The sequence below is a fragment of the Natator depressus genome, chromosome 7 (genome assembly GCF_965152275.1).
Source record: "Natator depressus isolate rNatDep1 chromosome 7, rNatDep2.hap1, whole genome shotgun sequence".
Classification (NCBI taxonomy): domain Eukaryota; kingdom Metazoa; phylum Chordata; order Testudines; family Cheloniidae; genus Natator; species Natator depressus.
The window spans coordinates 24,838,187-24,860,184 of record NC_134240.1 but is presented as its reverse complement, the minus strand read 5'-3'; the positions used below and the strand labels follow the sequence as shown (position 1 = coordinate 24,860,184).

Genomic DNA, 21,998 nt, shown 5'->3' with positions numbered 1-21,998 from the left:
GCCTCATTCTGCAATTAGAAATAGAATACTGCATTAATTACAAATGATGCAATGCCATGAGTATTAGTGAAAAAAGTTACCTTACAAATGTACTTACATTGTAATCTGCTTCAGGAAGCTTAATACCAGGAAACAAATCACTAGTTATACCCATGAACAGAGGTATATCATGTGACAAAAATTTAGGCTCATTAACATCCTTAATTGATCTAAGAAGCTAAAGAAAAGAAATACATAAGTTTACAGAAAATGAGTGTTCTGATTTACATGCTGACCATAGAAATACAAATCAAATCAGTCTGCACAATGTGAATCATAGAATCATAGGGTTGGAAGGGACCGCAAGGGTCATCTAGTGACCCAATCAAGATGCAGGATTTGTTGTGTCTCAACGATCCAAGAGAGAGGGCTATCCTGCCTCCTTTTGAAAACCTCCAGTGAAGAAGCTTCCACAACCCTGCTGAGGGAGTCTGTTTCATTGACCTACTGTTCTTACAGTTAGGAAGTTTTTCCTGAGATTTACTCTAAAATTGAACTCTGTGCTAATGTGTAAGGTTAAGATTTTGTCACAATTATTTTTAGTAAAAATCATGAACAGGTTGTGGACAATGTGAAAGTAGAATGAATTATACTGAAATTATAATTCATTAAAGAAATGATGTTTGAAGGGTTTGTTGAAATATAGTTGTCAGGAAGAGAAACGTTAAGGAATGTGAGACAATGGGTCCTCAAACTAATTAACGTAGAGCTCCTACTGAGCTAGGACCCTAGGACCCTAGCTCAGTAGGAGCTCTACGTTAATTAGTTTGAGGAACAATTGTCTCACACTCCTTAACGTTTCTCTTCCTGACAACTATATTTCAACAAACCCTTCAAGCAGCATTTCTTTAATGAATTATAATTTCAGTATAATTCATTCTACTTTCACAATTCCTCCTTTTGGTCAAGCTACGCAATGACCAACAATTACTGGGTTCCACATATCAATCGTTCTTTATCTCTTTGTTCATCAGTGATATTTAAAATCATCAAATTAGCACTCTGGTTTGGGGCAGCTATCTGTGTAGCATGCCTGACACAATTTTGGATACAACAGGAAAGTAACTGAAAACATACAAAAATCATTAGGATTCCAAACAGGAGAATTAGGGCTCCCTGAAACAACCAGTTTCCTATGCCAGAGAAATTGAAAAGGTTACTTAGCCACTTCCATAAAGAACTTGGCTCTTCGTGGGGAAGATATGCGATTTGTTGTAAGTGGCTAGCACGATCTATTACCTCATTGGTGTTGTCTGGTATATACACACAGCAGTTTCTGCTTCCTTTTGTCTCTTATATTAAATTGGCTTTCCCTTATCTGTTTAAATAAGTTAGCTTGAACTTTTGCAGAAGGGTCACATATCTGGGTGCACTGGCAAAGCGCTTTGCTAATAAACAGAGTGGTCTGACAAATTTTGTGAGTCTTGAATCTGACTGACAATTTGGAGGTCCCACCGAGATGGCAACCGTCTTCACTGGGGCCGTGTGACTCCTGACTGTTCTTAGGATGGCCGTGGCAAGCCGGCACCTGGGCATTTGGCCTGAGCGGTCCTCCGCCAGAACGGAAGGGTGCATGACCACAGTGAAGTCTACGCCATCGAACCTGTTGGTTCCCACTCTGTTCTGGTAGGGATCCTGGGATCTGACATCAGGAATCTGGTCAGGTAATTATTTCTGTGTTTTGTCCGGACTGAGGACTGTCTTGTCTCTGTGTCTATCCATCCTCCCTGTGGTGTGTTTGAGTCTGGGCGCCGTCTCCGTCCGGGGATCGGCTGACCAAAGGGTTCATGTCCCCACGGTCTGAGTGAGTGAAATCTGCACAATTGCAGCCGCACCGCGCCTTGGGTAAAACCCTTGATGTGAAAGCAAAGGCAATTGAGGCAGTAGCCTGTGGGCTCCTTTTGTGTGTTGCACCGGGCATCGCTCTGACAAACCCAACTTTCCTTCTTGTGTGATTGGTGTGTAAAGTCCTCCTGTATGGGTAACCAGACGTCTAAGTCGGGACAGTTCCCTAAAGGAACACTGGCTCATTTTATGTATTTTAGAAAGGGTCCGGACTCCTGTAAATTTCTGGAAAAATGGTCTAGGCTTACTCAGGAGAATCCCAAAATTCAGTGGCCACTGTTAGGATCTTGGGACAAAGACCGAGTAGACGTCTTAAAAGACAAACTCAGCCAACCTAAAACTAAATTGGCAAAAGGAGAGGTTGATTGTTTCATGCAGTGGTGGGAAGAGGCAAATCATAGGTGGACAGAATCAAAACTTGCCTCTCTCAAAGATTCAAATGATAAGTTAAAAGCTTTATTAGAAGCCTCCTCTCCCGCTGCCAGACCGAGCGCTCCCCTTTATCCTGTTCTCCAAGAAGACCAGGATCGATCCCATCCCCCTTCATACTCCCATCTCATTGTGGGAAAGGACAAAGAAAACCCCTTGTTAAATTCTGGGGATGACGATGAGGAAGATGCATTAATTGGCCTGGCATCCTTGCATCGGATCAATAGGCGGTCACAACAACTCCCAGGGGTCTCCAGTTCAGACCAGTCCGGATCGTCCAATACCGCCCAGGCCCATTCCTCCAGTACCACTCAGACCCGTAAAGAAAAAACCCCCGTTCCCCCGAAACCCTCCAGTCTGTCTGACTCTGTTTTTCCCCATACATATGAAGATAGCCTGGACATTGATTGGGCCCAACACTTACGCTCTGGCTCTAAGCCTATCCAGGCTCCCCTCCGAATCTTGCATACTGGGGGGCCAACAAGAGGGTCCCACTTGGAGCTATAAACCCTGGACTCATATAGAGCTCCTTTCAATTGTAAAAGGCTTTCCAAAGCCCCTGGAAAATCCTACCACATTTGCAGAGGAATTCTTGTTAGTGTGCGACACCTACGAACCCTCTGAGACAGACCCCCTGCAGCTGTGCAAGCTACTTGTAACCCCTAGAGAGCATGAAAAATGGCTCACAGTAGCCAACTGGGCCATCAGTGAGCGCTGTTCAACTTTACCAGATACCGGTCCTGACGCTGAATACCGGAAAAAGTGTAAAGACCGAGCTAAAAACCTACATGAGGCCATCCCTCGAGTATGGACTCCAAAAACAAACTGGACAGCCATACATTGCTGTAAACAGCGACAGGGAGAAAGTCCGGGTGACTATCACACCTGACTGACTGATGTTTTTCTGCAACATTCTGGTATACAGCAACCGGGTGAAAATGGGAAGGGCGCCCTGGCTCATGCGTTTGTTAATGGCCTCCTACCTGCTATTGGCAGTGTGCTAAAGCGAATAAGTGTTGGGTGGGAAACTGAAACCATGGATAAATTGCAATCAGTGGCAGAACACTGCCATCGCACTCTAAAGGGAAAGGAGGAACCATCTTCCCAAAAGTTAATGGCCCTGCAAATACAGCATTATTCAGGGCAAGGTAAACAGTACCGGGGAGGGGGATGTGGTCATGGGAGGGGCCGTGGAACTGGATTTTCGGGTTTTGGGGGTGTTTGTAATTACTGTAAACAACCCGGACATTGGAAAAATGAGTGTCCGCGCCGGCCTAATAGCTCTGTAAACAACCAGCTAGACCCCTGTCAGCACAGCCCAACAGTCCCCAGACTTACTTTGTCCCACAGCAATGACAGAACACCAGGGAACCTCAGGAAATTTTAGCTCCTTTACTACCTCTCACTCCCACGGGTGAATGTGTTTTGACTATTAATGATCTTTCTCTCCCTTTCCTTGTTGATACGGGAGCTTCGCTCTCTCCGGTTCGTAGTGCCGACCTGCCTGAGGTTCCCCGCTCCGAAAAAACCATATCCGCTGTTAGCATTACGGGAGTCCCAACCCCTTATCTCCTTTCAAAACCTCTACCAGTCCAGGTTGGTCCCCTTTCCACGGACCATGCATTCCTCCTCTCAGATTCCACTCCGGTGAACCTTTTGGGTCGGGACCTGTTATGTAAACTTGGCTGTACCATCTACTGCTCCCCGGATGGTGTCTACTTACAAATCCCCCAGTCCTCTCTGAGTGATTCTGTAGCCTCCCTGCTGTCTGAAACTCCCCTTTCCACTCCAGTCCCCTGCTGCCCATTGGTCCCGTCCCTTGAACACCTAATTTCACAGGTCCCATCCTCTCTGTGGCCAACCCACCCGTCTGAAGTGGGCCGTTTACATACTGACCCCGTCTGCATTATTGTTGATTCCTCCAAACCTCTGCCTCGCCTGTCTCAATACCCTTTAAACCCCGAAGCAGAGGCTGGAATTGCTCCAGTCATGACCGCCCTGCGGGAACAAGGCATTATTATCCCCTGCTCCAGCCCCTGTAACACCCCTATCCTCCCAGTTCGAAAAGCTGATGGTAAATCGTGGCGGTTTGTTCAGGATCTTCGGGCCATTAACCGCATTGTCATACCTGCCTTTCCCGTTGTCCCAGCGACGATTCTGGTTTCTATCCCACCAGATGCAACTCATTTTACTTCTTGTTGATTTGTGCTCTGCTTTCTTTTCTGTCCCGGTTCACCCTGACTCCCAGTTCCTGTTTGCCTTTTCTTACAAGGGGCAACAGTACACATGGAGCACACTGCCCCAGGGGTATACTGAAAGCCCGTCATATTTTTCCCAAGCATTAGCCCGAGACCTTGCTGACCTGTTTTCCCGTCCAGGTCCACACTAGTCCAATATGTAGATGATCTACTCCTCTGTTCCCCTTCATTGTCTGCCTCTGAAACTGACTCTTTAGTGCTCCTTACTGCCCTACCAAATAAGGGTCACAAAGCTTCTCGCTCTAAACTACAACTCTGTCAGGCTTCTGTCACATACCTTGGCTTTCTCCTCTCCCAGGGTTCCCGTGCACTTTCTCCCATCCGCGTCCAAGCTATCCTTAGCTTTCCCCGACCCCGCTCCCCACGCCAGGTCCGGAAGTTTTTAGGCATGGCTGGATTTTGCAGACAATGGATTCCCCAATATGCCTCCCTTGCAAAACCTCTCCAGGAACTCACTCAATTCTCTGTGCCTGACCCCATGCCGTGGCCCCGAGGCCAATTCTGCCTTTGTTTCCCTCAGAGTTGGCTTCTGCCCCGCCTTAGGGCTGCCTGACTATTCTAAGCCTTTTACCCTTTTCTGCCACGAACAATTTGGGTGTGCACTTGGAGTTCTCACTCAGATGCACGGAGAAAAGAACCGCCCAGTGGCTTATTTCTCTGCCACTTTAGACCCTGTTGCCCAAGGCTTACCCCCCTGCCTGCGTGCTGTGGCTGCTGCAGCGCGCCTAGTCGAAATATCCGATTCCCTTGTTCTCCGCTCTCCTCTTACCCTCCTGGTCCCTCACTCTGTAGAAACTCTCCTGCTACAACGTAACACAGGCCACCTCTCCTCTGCCCACCTTACCAGATACGAACTTTTACTACTATCAGCTTCATATATCATCATAAAGCGTTGTTCTCAGTTAAACACTGCCACTCTCCTTCCTTTGTCTAATGACTGTGATCCCCACGACTGCCTTGCAACTGTCTCTGCTGTCACCGTCCCGCGCCCTGACCTTTCTGATGTCCCTCTCCCTAACTCTGACCTTGTTTTATTTACGATGGTTCCTGTTTTCGAGACGACCAAGGTCGTCTCCTTGCAGGATACGCTGTAGTTTCACTCTCTGAAACCCTGGAAGCTGAGCCTTTACCTTCTGTAACCTCAGCACAAGTCGCTGAATTAGTTGCCCTCACCTCACGTGCTTGCTTTTTGGCGGAGGGACGCTCCGCCACCATTTACACTGACTCCCGCTATGCTTTTGGGGTTGTACATGACTTTGGTACCCTCTGGCAAACTCGGGGTTTCCTTACCTATGCCGGTACCCCTATTAAAAATGGGCCCTACATCGCTGCTCTTCTGTATGCAGTTTTACTTCCGTCTGCCCTAGCTATTGTTAAGTGCCCTGGCCACTCAATGGCGGATACTGATGTTGCTAAGGGTAACGCATTTGGTGACGCCTCTGCTAAACATGCTGCTGCCATAGAACCTTCCCCAGATGCATTTCTAGGTTCCCTTTCTGTTTCTATACCGCCGCCGTCCCCCACTGACCTCACCCTGCTCCAAGACTCTGCCCCAGAAACCGAGAAAGAATCCTGGGTTGCCCAAGGTTGCTCTCTACATCCCGATTCTCTTTGGCGCTTGCCTACTGGTGCCTTTGTAGCCCCCTTTTCACTCTACCCATCTCTGGCCGCCCTGCTACACGGTGTTTCGCATGTCGGAAAGGAGGGGATGGTCTCTGCTGTAACTAAGACAGGATGGTGGGCCCCCCATTTTAGCTCTTTTGCAGCCTGCCACTGTGCAGCCTGTACCATTTGCCAAAGCCATAATATTGGTAAACCTGTAAAAGTGGCCCAGGGGTTCTGGGGCCTGCCTCAAGCACCATTCTTGCATTGGCAACTTGATTTTGTACATATGCCGGCCTCGTCCGTTTAACAAAATATGGAACAGCAATGACACTTGGGAAGCGGTGGGAATAAATGCATCTAAATGGATAAGTGTGGTGGAGGGAAAAGGTCATTGGTGTTGGGTGTGTAATGGGACAGGGCTGGATCTGGGGAAAAGCCGTTGCCTTCAGCATATTGTGGCCAATGGTGTATGGGATTATTCAAACAAAACTAAAAAGTGGCGGGCCGGGTATGGAGATATGAATTTTTTCTCAACCTGGGATCAAACAGAGAAATCAATCTCATGTTCCCCCTACAGTAACCTTAGTGAAAACAATACAATCTTTCAGTGTCATGCAAATAACACCACTCCTCGTAAGGAGAATTACCCTGTACCCTTTGGGGGATACTACTCCTCCTTTGCAAACACCTATATGACAAATGGGTGCAACCGACCCTTCCCAGCCTTAATAGGCCATCACTGGGTGTGTGGGACCAGAGCTTATACCGCACTACCAGCTAACTGGTCAGGAATCTGTTATCCCGCCCGACTCTTCCCACAATTCCGAGTGCTAGGAACCTTCCCTCAAGAAAGCCTGCGCAATATCAGGCGAAAAAGAAGGGACTTAACGGATGCCCTATGGTATGTAAATAACATATGCCCCTTAACCTGGGAAGAGGCCATTGGCGGTTCCTTAATACCATTAGGGGGAGTAATACACCATGCAAAAAGGCTCCTAAGGTTACAAGCAGTAGTTGAAATAATGGCAAATGAAACCGGAGAAAGTTTAAGAGCCCTGGCCAAAGAAACAGGGGCAATACGACAGATGGGCCTCCAAAACCGTCAGGCATTGGACATAGTGCTGGCGGCAAAAGGAGGGACTTGTGCTCTCATTGGAAAAGACTGCTGTGTGTATATACCAGACAACAGTCTTTTCCAATGAGAGCACAAGTCCCTCCTTTTGCCGCCAGCACTATGTCCAATGCCTGACGGTTTTGGAGGGCCATCTGTCGTATTGCCCCTGTTTCTTTGGCCAGGGCTCGTCAGATTCAAGACTCACAAAATTTGTCAACAATAAACAAAAATTCACGGAAGTCTGTGACATGTCTGTGACTTTCACTAAAAATAAAGGGGGGGACACTGACACCTCCAATCCCTGCTGCCCATGGCTGGCAGCTCCAGGCCCACTGCCCATGGCTGACAGCTGTGAGGTCCCTACCACCACCAGCAGCTGACAGCTGTAGAGCCCCTGCTGCCCTTGGTGGTTCAGAGCTCCAGGACCCCCCACTGCATGCAGCAGCTGACAGCTCTGGCCCTGCCATCGCAGGAAAATATCTCAAAGATCTCTGAAAGTCATTGAATCAATGATCTCCATCACAAAATGTTATGCTTAAAAAGTAACGTAAGTTATATAGCAGTCAGTGCTAGGCTGCCCTAAAAGGCATGAGTCCCTGTAATGAGTGAAGACGCATCAAGCAGGGCATTTCCTGAAATTGTGTTAGGGAGTCTAATGGAGCACCCCAAATGCTCTCCACTGCCTATCATAATGATTACAGTATTGCCATCTCTCTGCAATTACTTCCCCAGTTTTCAGAGTAGCAGCCATGTTAGTCTGTATTCACAAAAAGGAGTACTAGTGGCACCTTAGAGACTAACCAATTTATTTGAGCATAAGCTTTCGTGAGCTACAGCTGGTGCCACTAGTACCCCTTTTCTTTTTCCCCAGTTTTAGCACTTCTGAAGACCCTGCCCTCTCAATCTTCTGTCATTAATGCAGCAAGGAAGAGGGAGAGTTCCTGAACTGATGCTGCTGGGAAGCCGAGCAGGCTATGTCTCCCTTTACATCATCTCCTCTATTCTTGGCTCTGAAAAACGTTAATGGCTATGTTAAGTAAACATATAGACCAAACCCTGGAATCACTGAAGTGTTTCAGAAAGTATGGACTAAATTTTTAACTTGGGCCAAAGCATGCATCAATAATTTGGCCTTCCAAAGAATTCAATGTAAACACAGCTCATATCAACGTTGGAAGGTTCTTAAGGTGTATCCAGGAGCTCTGATAGCTCCCTTACACAGTCTCTCGTTGGGGGTGTGACGCATGGCCAGAAAGTGTTAAGTGTCCTGCAGGATAAATGACTCAGATTCAACCCTTAAAGACACATGGGGAGATAATGTTTGTGTTTTTGTGTATTTACATATATATGGGTAGTGGTCAACAATATAATCAACAGTCCCTATCTATGCTGTATTCTGTTAATTCAGAGATCAAAAGAACATCCTAGCATTTAAATTAACTGTAACCATGGGATATTGCTGTATTCATCTCTCTTTGAAATGTATAGCCGATAATCTGCGAATGGTAAAGAACAGGCAATTGCCTAATGTTAATTTGTGTAGCTAAGTACCGGTGATAGACCTACTTCAAAGTCACCCTGATTACCTAATGTAAGCCAAGGGACTCTGACCTGTCAAACAAGGCTTGAAATTGTATAAAAGATCCTTGGGGCCTGATCCTGTCATCTCAGATCTGCTTGGGGTTTCATGCAGTGGAAGCCTAAGCCATCAGGACTGAGATCCCAGTTCTGACTGGACCACTCTGAAGATAAACATTGGACTATAACTTATGGACTAAATTCTAAAAGAACTCTTTGCAGCTACAAAGTTTACCATCTCTGCTATGAATCTGAATCTCAAGACTGACTCATGTCTGTATGTACATTGATCTTTTAACCATACTCTCTCTTTTTTCTTTTTTAATAAATTTGAGTTTAGTTCACAAGAATTGGCTGTAAGCGTGTATTTGGGTAAGATCTGGAATATTCATTACCCTGGGAGGTAATGTGTCTGATCCTTTGGGATTGGTAGAAACTTTTTATTTATATGGTGAATAAGATTTTCATTAATCCTCATAATATCTGGCTTGGGTAACTAGGTGGCGGCCTGAGGCTGGGTTACTTGAAAGGAACTGTGTTTTGGACTTCTGAGTCATCAGTGAGGTATAACAGAAGCTGTTTAGTGCTGGCTTGGTAAATCTAAGTATTAGAATATCCACCAGCTTTGGGGATTGTCTGTCACATTCTTTGCAATTCATCCGAATTGAGTGATCTCAGCTGGCTCCCCTAGGATCCCGGTCACAATATCATACTTTATCCTTTGCATTTATGTGAGATCTTTCATTGGAGGATGTTTCAGTGCTTTCCAAACATCAGTTAAATTAGGCATCAGTTCCACAAGGACAGCTGGAAAAGGTGTTTCATAGAGTTTACGGCCACAAGAGACCTAGTCAGACCTGATGCACATCACAGACCATCAAAATTCACCCAAATACACTTGTATCTTTTACATCCATTTTTTCCTTATCAAGAATTTCAATTCATCCTCTCAGTTAAAACTCAGTTCTGAAACTCGTTTTAATTTACATCTTAGATAAACCAGTTCTGAAACTAGTTTTAAGTTACACCTTAGCACTTAGTGGTTTACATTTAGAAAGTACTATAAAATATTAGTTTATCTTTCATAATAGCCTTATGAAGTAGATAATTAATGGGCGATGCCTGACTCGCACATTTGTGGAGGCTGGGTACGAGCACTGGAAGCTCCCTAGAAGTGGGGGGCCAGGTCCCCTGCTCCACCCTGAGGCCTGCCCCACTTGGCCTCCTCCCTCTAAGACCCCTCCCCATGTTCCACCCCCTCCCGGAGGCCATGCCCATGTTCCACCCCAGCTCCGCCCCAGGCCCACCACTTGCACCTCTTTGCCCCCTCCCCTGAGGGCCCCCTGCCTGCCACTCACACCCTTCGCCCTGCCTCCCAGAAGGCCCTCCCGCCTGCTGCTCAAGCCTCTTTCCCTCCCCCACCTCTTTGCCCTCTCCCCAAGACCCACCCCCCATCGCTCGCACCTCTTCGCACCTCCTCCGAGGACCCCCCGCCCACCGGGTGCGGAGAGGCGCGAGTGGCGGGCGGGGGCCCCCTCAGGGAAAGAGCAGGGACAGGAAGAAGGGGAGTGAGGGCGGGGCCTTGTGGGGAAGAGGTGGAGGGAAGAGGAGCAGTGAGGGTGGGGCCATGGGGGAAGAGGACAGGGTGGAGTGTGGGAGGGGATACAGCTCAGGCGCCCTTTCAGCAGTGGGCAGTGGGCCAGCATGCCTCCAAAGGGAGGTGCGCTGCATCCTGTTTGGGGAGGCTTAGCCTCCCCTGGCCACCTATACCTGCTGGCCATGATTCTTATCCCCAATTTACAGATAGAGAAACTGAGACAGAGTGGTTCAATGACTCCAGCAGGCAATACTGTGAGGCAGTGGCACAGCTGGGTTCAAAACTCTGACATACTTGACACAGTGAAATCCACTATGTTACCTCAGGGACTTACCAATATATCTTCATTCTCCTGTGGGAATTTCAGTTTTAGGTTGCCAGCAGCCACTAATACAGCCTTAACAGCACGCATACCGTAGTCATAATGGAACTGAGAGGAAAGTTGCTCTGAACAAAGTCTGTAGGTCATTACTATCTTCACTGATAATGGCTTGGCATTCAGAAATCCGTATGAGTAGAGAGAGATTTCTGCTATCAGAGCATAGTTAGGAACCATCATAGCTACTGTTCGGAAAAGAACCTGAAATGCATATCGCAGAAAATATGCTTCAAACGCTTAGCAGAATAACAAAAGAATTCCTGTAACTCTGATTTGCACTCAATATGTATAGATACTGCAACATAAAAATTCTTGTGGTAACAGTATTACCAATCTTTGAAGACAAGATCTATGACTAGGACTGGATTAAGATTTTGTGGGCCTGGCATCAAACATATTTGTGGGCCTCTATAGGGGCAATGGAGCATGGCGCAGGGAGGTCAGTCCCCAGAGCGAGGGCCCAGCCAGGAGCAATGGGGCATGGCATGGCAGGAGTGGCCCCGCTCCGCCCAGTCCAGTGCGAGGGCACTCTTTACAAACCGGCAGTTGCCAGACGCACTGTGGCCCGTCCAGCCCTGTGCTGCCAGCGTGCCCCTGCTCCTCGGGGAAGAGCAGGGGCACTCTGGGGAGGGTGCAGTATGGGGCAGGAAGATGTGGGTGGCAGGGCCTTGGGGGAAAGGGTGGAGTGGGGGCGGGGCTTGGGACAGAGCTGGGGTCAAGCACCCATGGGGAAATCAGAAATTCAGCACCTCGGCAACACCCCCCCCCGACTCCCTATGGCCAGAGCCCCCACAAAACCCACTCCACAAATGCAGAACCTTGCAGGCCGAGACGAGCAAGGGGTGGGCAGGGGGGAAACAGCAAGCAGAACAGGCCGGGGCCCCTTCTGAGCATGGGCCTGGCTCCATGACGCCATTTTAAACCCAGCACTGTCCATGACTCATTAAGAGCCAAACACAAGCAAGTTGCCTATATGGCCCTCATTACACATAACATTATTCACCAGATTACCCTGCTTTAACTTCCTCCTCCTCAACACCCTTGCTTTCCAGAGAACAAAGACTGCTCATTGTGTGCCACCGATGGGCCAAACACACCTGAACGGCAGAAAAAGATGTGGGAGAAGGAGATGGATCACATGGTAGATGGGAGAGTATACTGCACCCCCTGAAGGGGTGTAGCCACTGCTGACTAGAGCATTCCTGAATGAATTCTGCCCTCCTGAGGTAGAATTCCTCCCTGAGCTCCCTTTGAGGCAATGTGGCTCTGGCCTTTCTCACTTTGGTGCTGTGACTTAAAGGGAAAATAGAACCGCACAGCTGCTATCGAGACATCTTCACTTTACTTTGCTGAAGCCATGTCTCACCACTGAAATAGGAACACTGGCATAAACAAATATCATAGCAAATATTTGTAATTGGTAGTTTGTATAGAGTCATCATCACATGATCTAGTCAAATTGCTCTAGCACTGCTTCTGAATAAAACTCCATTCTAAATTATTTTTAAGCACATTTTCTTAAAATATTTGGATTCAATATAAACACTACTTTAAAAGCATATAGGGCCAAATCCTGCAGTCCCCCTTTCCACAGCTAAACAATCCTCACTGAAGGGTTTGGCCCATCACAAATAAAAGCAATAATAATAATAATTAATTGGTGTAACTTCCATTCATAACAGCAGAAAAACTGATTAAAAACCTTCAGGGAGAACAAACTGGTTTGAATTAAAAAAAATGCAACCTGACGAATATGTTGCGTAAGAGATACAACATTTAAAAATATAAATTGTTTATATTGTAAATGCCACATTCTGGTGTAACTCCAGCAGGTAATTTGGCACTAGATTTCTTAAATGCACTATTAAGTGAATATACTTATTTTATTATTTTACCTTGAGGTTGTCTGGCAGTTCAGAACGTCCTGCATAACCTGGATTCATGGTAATAGCTACAAAACAGTTGGGATTGAGCTTCAGTTCAGTCCCTTCAAAAATAAATGTTTCCATCTTCAGCTGTATGGCTCGCTGAATGCAAAGGATCTGCTGAGCCACCACAGACAGTACTTCCAGCTCAATTCGATTAAATTCATCAAAACAGGCCCAAGCACCTGAAGAAGCCAAACCCTTAAAAAACTGTAAAATGAGAAAGAAAGACAAAAACTGTAGTGTACCCCAACAGAGTATCAGGAGATTTAAAAGCAACAATTGGTAGTACAATGGCTTGAAATTTAATGTTGTGCAGTGAACTTATTTGCATACTTTGAATAATTAAGCCTCCTTAGAGGAAAGGTCAGCAGGTATATTAGGTTTCAGAGTAACAGCCGTGTTAGTCTGTATTCGCAAAAAGAAAAGGAGTACTTGTGGCACCTTACAGACTAACCAATTTATTTGAGCATAAGCTTTCGTGAGCTACAGCTCACTTCATCGGATGCATACTGTGGAAAGTGTAGAAGATCTTATTATATACACACAAAGCATGAAAAAATACCTCCTCCCACCCCACTCTCCTGCTGGTAATAGCTTATCTAAAGTGATCACTCTCCTTACAATGAGTGATCACTTTAGATAAGCTATTACCAGCAGGAGAGTGGGGTGGGAGGAGGTATTTTTTCATGCTTTGTGTGTATATAATAAGATCTTCTACACTTTCCACAGTATGCATCCGATGAAGTGAGCTGTAGCTCACGAAAGCTTATGCTCAAATAAATTGGTTAGTCTCTAAGGTGCCACAAGTACTCCTTTTCTTTTTTCAGGTATATTAGGAAATCAAGTCAATGGAAATCTTTCCTTGGTTTTACTGGAAGCTGAGTCAGGTTCATAGGCCCTGATCCTGCAAACTCCTTGTCACATACTTAAACTAATGCACTGCAAGTGGTCCCATTGAAGTCATCAGACCTTAGATTATAAACTCTTAGGAGCAGGGAATCCTAGGTGGGATTTTCAAAAGTGCCCATGTGAAAAGGGCACATAGCTCCCACTGAAAGTCAATATCTTTCCTCCTGAAAAACACATACTGATCTTAAAATGTAATTCAATTTACCTTCCCCATTGCCAGATAATCAAGGCCATCAGAACAGTTGAAGACAACACACTGTACAGCAAGAGCCTTAGCCAAGTCTTTAGTAGTCTCTGTTTTACCTGTCCCTGCTGGGCCCTCTGGAGCACCACCAAGGTTTAGATAAAAGGCTCCAATCTAAAGAACAGAAATAGCTTATGAAAATTAATACTTTAATCAAAGACTTTTTCATAATGGAAAATAATTTTAAATTTAATTGTAAATTGAAAACACTAGACAGTTGAAAACAAATTATTTTATAAAACCAATATTTATCAGATTAATACTAAATGAAAAAGTCTAAACTAAAAATTATTTACGTCTTCAAAACACAGGAAACTCAAAGTTCTGTTTGGAGTTATTCTTTATTGTAGGTGCCCCAGAAAAGGACACAATCTTATCCATTCCTGAGCAGTCCTTATCATAACTAGACATTGTATGTTATATTGGACCTGATCATACAGCTCTTCCTCAGGCAAAAAACATTTTTAAAGTCAATGTACCTGATCTTGCTTATTTCTGTTCTCTATCTGACTCTCTCCTTTTCCTTCTCTGAGAAGCATCATCTCCTTTCCCACTCATTCTTTGTGGTCTTTCTCATACTCTCTCTTCGCTCGACCCATGTTCTGTTGTCCATCATACCCTGCCCGCCCCATATTCTATTCTCTCCCACACCATCTTTTCTTCTTTTCCTGTTCCATCCTTCCCATCTCTCCCACCCTCCAAACCTTTCTTTTCCCCCTTCCCTTTGTTCCCCCATTACCTTTATTCCTTCCGTTAGTAACACAGACTCTCTTTTTCTCCTCCACTCTCCCCATCTCTCTTCTGCACCCCTAATCCCAGTCTTCCCATCTCCTGGTTTTATTCATCTTTCAGTCCCTATGCACAAGGATGCCATCCCATGGAACACCATTCTTCTAGTCAGTTTAACCACTTTCAGGTTAGTTGTGGTTAGTTGAAGATGGGCCAAGTGTACAATGCAGCAATGTCTCTTGATGTGTTGCCCGTCAACTGGAAATGGGAAGTAAAAAGTGGCCAGCTTCTGTCCTAGCTTCAGAAGCAATATCATGGCATCAATACCAATTTAATCTGCCAGTTACACAATGTCACATAAGTGGCTTAGCGATCTCATCCAAGCTGGGAGCAACCTGTCAAGAGGTACATTTTTGTCAGATCTGTAAACCCAACCCACTTGATGAAGTTGGTAAGCAGTCTTCAGTTCAGCACAAAACATGACAATTGTTGCAGGTCTAATGGAGCCAGCCAGGTTCAGCTTGAAAATTCAAAATAGAAATTAAAATCCCCGAAAATTGGATGTTTTAACAGAAATGCTGAGAGTCCCACAGCTATTGTAGCGCTCCCAAGTGACACTGTAATAAATATAAAATGTTGAAAATGCCATATTACAGCTAAATGAATTATTTAAGCAGGTTAATGACAAGTTTTACATAAAAGCATACCAAGGTGCGGTAACATCTATCCGTAAGGGGAGTAATGACAAGTCGAGGTGAGTTGCCAAGGTATTCATAGGCATATTTTACATTGCAGTTAATGATGCGGACACGAGCATTCTCGTGTTCCCAATAATATCGCAGTTGAGCGAGCCACTGAAAGTCTGTCTCATTTTTCACATCTGGTAAGAAAGTAAGTAGCAGGAGATATGAAAAAAGTTCTAGAAAATTGGATTTTCTGTTAGGTATAAAATAAATAATTTGCCAATATGAAATAGGACTGAATTTATGACTGTTTTCATACATAAAACGCTTGAAAAATTCTTACGGTTCTTAAGGCCAACAAGGAAAGATAATGCAAGTCTATTTCTCTGGGTTATGTTAAATACACATGAAGAATAAAATTTTAAAAAGTTATGTACCGCTTTCAATCATCTCCATGACAACATCTCTAGCGTGCACATCAATAGTAACCAAAGCACCCAGTGTTGTTCGTGTCTGCTTAGATAATTTTCCTCTCACCAACTCTACAATATCATTAAGCTGAAGCTGAAGAGTACTGTAGTAATCCTGTAAACCCTACAAGAAAAAAATGTCCAATTTGATTTAACAACCTTTGGACCTTAGTGTGCAATTAATTAGGGTTATGAAATTTTTTTCTTAGTGTGGATAGACATCTTAATAGAGATTGTTTAATGGACCATCTCCCTTCTCAGTAATTTCCCAAAGACCATCTCGTCTTTCATTTGCTATTATCTACCTACCCTGTAAAACTACAGCATATTGTTTTTTACATATTTTGAATCCAAGACCCATTTAAAGTTGATGAGAGTACTGACTTCAATGGGCTTGGGTCAGGCCCTTACTGCATTTCAGCAGCTGTAAACAAACAGGAGGAGCCTATGATCAGCTTACTCTCTGTGAACCATCTGCCTGTGCTCTCTGATCCATCAGTGGTTTGCAGACCACAGTTTGCAAACCTCTGGATTATATACATGAAGATTTCATTGAAGCCAATGGTAGGTTTGCTTAAGGAAAAGCTGTAGGATTCAGCTCAGCTTATATATTTTTTCAAAATTAATTTAGTTTGCATTTGTTTTATCGAAAGCAGTTTCAAACTTTATAAGTAGCAATCTTTACAAATCCTGTGTAAAGCAGAACACTTAGTTAAAAAGAATCCTATTTTAAGAAAATTATTTAAAATTCTTATTCTTATTGGAAGTGCAATCTGAAACCACATTCATCTTTTTTAAACAGTGGATCCCCTAGAGAAAGAATTGAATAGAGATTTCTTTATTTTGATATTATCTACCTGAACTCCTTGTAACTAGTAGAGTAATAATTTTTAATTATTTTACAGAAAATTGGCTCGTAAACTACAATTAAAATGTTCCCATAAATAATGGTTCTGTATGCATATATGTGAGTGTGCTGTACATGCCCACAAACTATGAAAAGCTCCAGTGTGTCATGTGTACCTACCTCCTTTCTGATCCCTCCACACTTGAAAGTACCACTAATTTTTAACGCTTGTTAGAATGAGGACTGTGTTGGTATTTAGACTTTTCTAATAGAAAACTCGAAAGTAGCAGGAGGTTGCATATCAGCCTACATTTTTCAGAGTCCAATCCTGGATTCCTTGAATATAAAACTTCCACCAATTTCAATGGAACTTTTGAGTGCAAAAAAAATTCGGTATTTGGTCCTTAGGCAGCACTCTCTGTAAATCAGTTACCTGAGTACCCAGTGGGAAAGTATAAAGTTGGCTACTATACATTATCCATCCATGCTAGAAGAAAGACAGGGGGGCATGGATGCGGTTTAATTAGGCTGCAACTTTATCTGCTTATAACATCTGGGAGTATCCAGCAAATTGTACAGTACAGGGAGGTGGAGGTTGGCTCTCTGCTGATCCAGACATAGGAGCCCCGCCACCTTCCTTGGCTCCCTGAATGGGGCCAGGAAAAGGAAGGGGTTGGCTCCCATCTGAAGAGATGTAGGACTCCCAAATCCCCCTTAAATCAGCTCCCATAAGGGATGCTTTCCTTCAAATCCATTTCCAATCCATTTATCCAAAACTATACCCCTTGCATACCGAGTACCTGCACTGGATGTCCACCACTAGTATTACATATAAACTGCGACATGATAACCTAACCCACCTACTCCATCCCATCAGGTTCCCAGCTCAGGTGCAGAAAAGGTGAAAAAATTCACCTTACTTTGGTCAATCTGGCAGTGAGGGAAAAATTCCATTCCAGCTCCACAAAGAAAAGGGGCAACTAGCATAATGCCCACAGTGAGTCAAAAGGAACAGGACCAGGTTCCCAAGTATATAGGTGCATGGGTGGCTGGTTCCAGCCTGATCCTGGTAAAGAGGGCGGCTGCATGGCGTATAAATACCTCTCCCATTTTTCCAGTCAGCAGGAAGGACAATGAAGTGACCTTGATCTGTCCCCAATTGCACCCTCCCCTTCTTGTCCATCCCTGTAAGCTTTCCCCCTTCTCTGCGCTGTTGTAAGGGATCCCTTAAGGGGTAATGCCCCTTTTCCTCCAGCTAGCCAGACCAAGATCCAGTTGCATAAAGGATGCAGTGGGCACATTCTTCAGAATTTGACCATTACCTAATATTCAAAACACCCAAAGGCTATTTACACCTCTACATTTTAAGATTAATTATCATTTACTTTATCCAACTTTATTTTGGGCAGGAGGAGAGATGAATGATTTAGCTGAACAAAGTACAATAACTGTTATACTAAATGTAAAATAAAAATAAAAATATTATGCTTCATAATACCTCCGGCCCATTGCAAATGGCTTCATGTACCTCACTTGTCCAGAACATTTGAGACACACACAGCACTACCTGTCCAGGCCACTCTAGAACCCACTGCTTTCTTTCCGTCTCAGGATATGCCTAAAGAGTTAAACACATCACATGATGGTTTCAGTGTAAATAACTGAATACGTACCACTGAGTATGCTCTCATATAATATGAATCAATATGATGCCTTTAATGATACTCTTTGGAATGCTGGCAATATTATATTTGTATTTTTGAAATAAAATACAAAAAATATTTCTTTTAAATTGCTTTTCCTTAATTTTCTTCCTTTTTTTATTGCCAAATCATTAGATTTTAAAAGTCTCCCTATTAATTACTAGAATCTACCTAACATGCTAAATCACAAACAGAATCATTTTCTGGTTTGTGGTTTTCTTTTTAGGGAGGGCAAACCTGCAACAAGTATTTTGTTTACTTCTAATTTTTAATTAACTAAAAAAAAATATTGCAATACTGAAATAAACTCTACAAAATAGGATATCTTAGAAGATTAGTAATGTTGTCAGGCTTATTTTATACAGTCTCGTGACCATGCAGGACAATTCTCAGTCCTGTTTAAGGTAAAACTCCCATTGACCTAACTGGCCTAAAATTATAAGTCTCCCACCAAAAACTTAGACCTGATCCTGTGGCTTTCATATGCTTACATTACACTCAAGGCAAGAAGAGTTTTAGTGTGAGTAAGGCTTTTAGGAAAGCACCCTAAAATGAAGTAAGGACTACTCATATGTATATAGTTTTTTAGGAGGTGGCCTGGAACATACACTAGAAAACATACCAATCTTGATTCAGCAATAACATCATGTATACTCCTCAGCATAATATCTTCCACTTGGATCAGCCACTTCTCCACAGCACCTCGAGCTTCAGAAGTAGAAATGGTTGAAATCAGTTCCACTCGCTCACCTTCAGTGCTATACATTGCCTGAATATCCAGGTTAGGAAGGAAATGCAGCTTAGCAATGCCCTCAAAACACTTTTTCAAGTGAGGCTGAACTCTCAGAGGATCTTTTGTCTCTGATAGGATCTCCAACATTTCATCATTAGACAAGAAGAAAAAACTAGAAAAAGATTCACAAAAATGATAGAAGTACCAAGTTATTATATGTGTCAGCCCAACTATACAGCAAAACATAATTTCAATCATCTTTGGTTTTGACATAGTCAGCATGCAGCCTACCGAGGAAAGAACAGGCGCTTCTTTTCAAGATAAGCATTAAGCCCTTTCATGATTTTGTCGAGAAGCTCGTTACATCCCTGAAGTTTCTCCAATAAACCTGTCAATGAAGTGGCAGCAAGAACCTGTAACAACAGATATATAATCTCCATAAGTGCATACAGTAAGTCACATACAGGGCACATGTACAAAGAAGGTTATTAAGGTGATAAATACATAGCACATGCTTTTATCCTTTAAGTCTTAGGTGTGAGTGCAGGTTTAGTTCAATTCATTGAGTATTTTTACTAGAAAATTATTGATAAAAATGGAAGGAGGATAAAATTCTTTTCTTTTGGGGCCAGATTATTTCTGAGTCAATATATTACCTTAGGGTCTTTGACACAATACTTCATAATGTCCCTCCAGTATCTGTCTACAGTCTGAAAGAGACGTCCCTCTTCTGGCATCTGTTGCATGATGTCCTCAGAAGAAAAGATGGGCTCCAAGTAAAGCCACTGAGCTTGCACTTTCAACCATTCATCAATAGTCTCCTGAATGCGAATAAGATGGTCTTCCCATTCCTTAACAAACATATTAAAATTATTGCCAGGATATATTCATACCCCATAAAGTTAAAGAGAGAATCAAAAGTAAAGAAACCCAACCTTATGGAGAGCACAACATGTTCTGTCTTCCAAGGAGACTTAATATAAACAGAAAAGTAAACCACTAGGAGGATTAACGTTCTTTCCTATACATGCAATACTTACACAGTTTGAAAAGTCTAGCCTTCCAGTAGACTAGTTTCCCAAAGTGCTGATAAAGCCTTTGAATGGAGTTTCAGATCACTTCACTATTATCATCTTTTAATAATTTTATGTTTAGGTAACATTCATTATGATACTGGAAATCCTACTCACCTCTCCATAGCCAGGACAGTCTTGCTCATAACAGAACTAGGACAGATCCATATTACAGTAGGGGGGCAGGATTTGAATGGTCTGTGTAAAGAGTACACACCACCTATGCTTCAGTGAGCCCATCGGTGTGTGGGTTCCCTGCATGCAACTACAAAATGAGATTTTGGGGTGGTAGCAGGGACAGTAGATCCACCAAATATTCCCCTGATGGGGGAAGGGTGTGCAATAACTACTGAGACTATTCTAGCCCTGAGGTTAGAATAACAGCGGCAGAGTGGCTCCACTCTCTGTTCAGCACCCTGAGGAAAGTAATTCCTTCCTCTGCCAACCCACCAGGAATCTCCCAGTGTACAGCCCAGCTGCAAAGGCATGCCCTGAGGCCAAAATTTGGCTCATAAAGACTAGATCACCGAGTACTTTCATTACAGATAATGAAGCCATTATTATAATCATCAGCAAGGAGGGTTAGAGAGTTTATATAAAATGTTGGTTTCCCAGATTAAAGTGATGAGGATATTCAAGACATTCTCTCTGCTGCAGTTGGACTTGGCCCAGGAGGAAGAGAGAAACCATGACTGGGAGAACAAGGGGGAATCTCAACATTTAAAAAAAATAAAAATTAAAACAACTTGTAAAAGATTTTATTTAGAAACACCCATATCATCAAATTTTGAAAAATTAAATCCAACAATAATGCCACAATTATAAAACATTAGGCCAACTATACAGTTATCACTTGAATATAAGTGGCCATTTTTAAAAGCAAATAAACATTTTGCCTCTCATACCTTGATTTCTTTTTCAAAAGGTTTAATGAAAGGCGATCCTCTCATTGTTTGAGTTTTTACAATCTGATCATCTAGAATAGTTTGAATCTCATCCACTGCTGACAGAATACTAACTCCAGTCTCACGATAAATGCTTGTATGGAAGGAAACAGACTCCCATATTTCCATCATAGCGTGCATAGCTTTCTCTAAAGAAAACTCCTATAGTATAGAAAGAAGGAGATATTTTATAGTCACTGCACTAATTTTCTTTGGTTGACACATTCAATATATAATCTCACATACCCAGATAAATCTTACGAGAATTGTCACTAGTACTAACAGTATAACATTGTTTTCTTTTATTATCTTTCTTAACATTTCATTTGCTGAAGCATAACAAAATAATACAGTTAGGTAACACTGATGCTACAACACAAAAGTCATAAATGCAAACAAATTCAAAGTTATAGCCAACACTCCATCCAATAGGTCATGTTGTCAGTGACGAGCTCTCAACAGATGCAGAAAGTTATATACAACAATAAAAGGAGAAAAAATCATTAAAATAAGCCCCAGAAACCAACACAAAAACATACTTCGCTTTTCATTCGTTTCTTAAGAGATTTGCAGTCAAACCTCTGTGCTCACCTTACTTGCGCCTACACTTATGGTTTCAAATTGCTCCAGGTAAGGGGCTAGGTTCTGCTTTAAAACTTTTCTTAGGGTAGTTCCAGAGTCTGGAGTTAAATCATATCCTATTATATCTGACATCTGTTGCCAGTGGCGAGTCCTTATGCCTGGGTTACAAAGGATAGTCACCGTGGGGATATTCTCCTAGTTGAGAAAAATATTTGCAAAACAGAATTTCATCTATGTAAATACAAATTTTGCAGATAATGTGAATTATGATTCACCTATATTAGCTCACCCTCTTTCCCCTTTGCAGCT

The 21,998-nt window shown here is 43.3% G+C and overlaps 1 protein-coding gene across 1 annotated transcript in view; it reads right to left on the bottom strand.

Annotated features, from left to right (window-relative positions):
- DNAH12 (dynein axonemal heavy chain 12) overlaps positions 1 to 21,998 on the bottom strand; it is a 175,116-nt gene that overhangs the window by 114,478 nt on the left and 38,640 nt on the right. Inside the window, exons 18-29 of the mRNA XM_074957725.1 lie at positions 21,699 to 21,884; positions 21,069 to 21,269; positions 19,747 to 19,941; positions 19,382 to 19,503; positions 18,980 to 19,262; positions 18,153 to 18,272; positions 15,775 to 15,931; positions 15,362 to 15,534; positions 13,887 to 14,039; positions 12,740 to 12,979; positions 10,800 to 11,045; positions 98 to 217 (exon numbers count right to left, since the gene is read on the bottom strand). Coding sequence (XP_074813826.1) covers positions 98 to 217; positions 10,800 to 11,045; positions 12,740 to 12,979; positions 13,887 to 14,039; positions 15,362 to 15,534; positions 15,775 to 15,931; positions 18,153 to 18,272; positions 18,980 to 19,262; positions 19,382 to 19,503; positions 19,747 to 19,941; positions 21,069 to 21,269; positions 21,699 to 21,884 — 2,196 coding nt within the window. The remainder of the gene's footprint in view (positions 1 to 97; positions 218 to 10,799; positions 11,046 to 12,739; positions 12,980 to 13,886; positions 14,040 to 15,361; positions 15,535 to 15,774; positions 15,932 to 18,152; positions 18,273 to 18,979; positions 19,263 to 19,381; positions 19,504 to 19,746; positions 19,942 to 21,068; positions 21,270 to 21,698; positions 21,885 to 21,998) is intronic.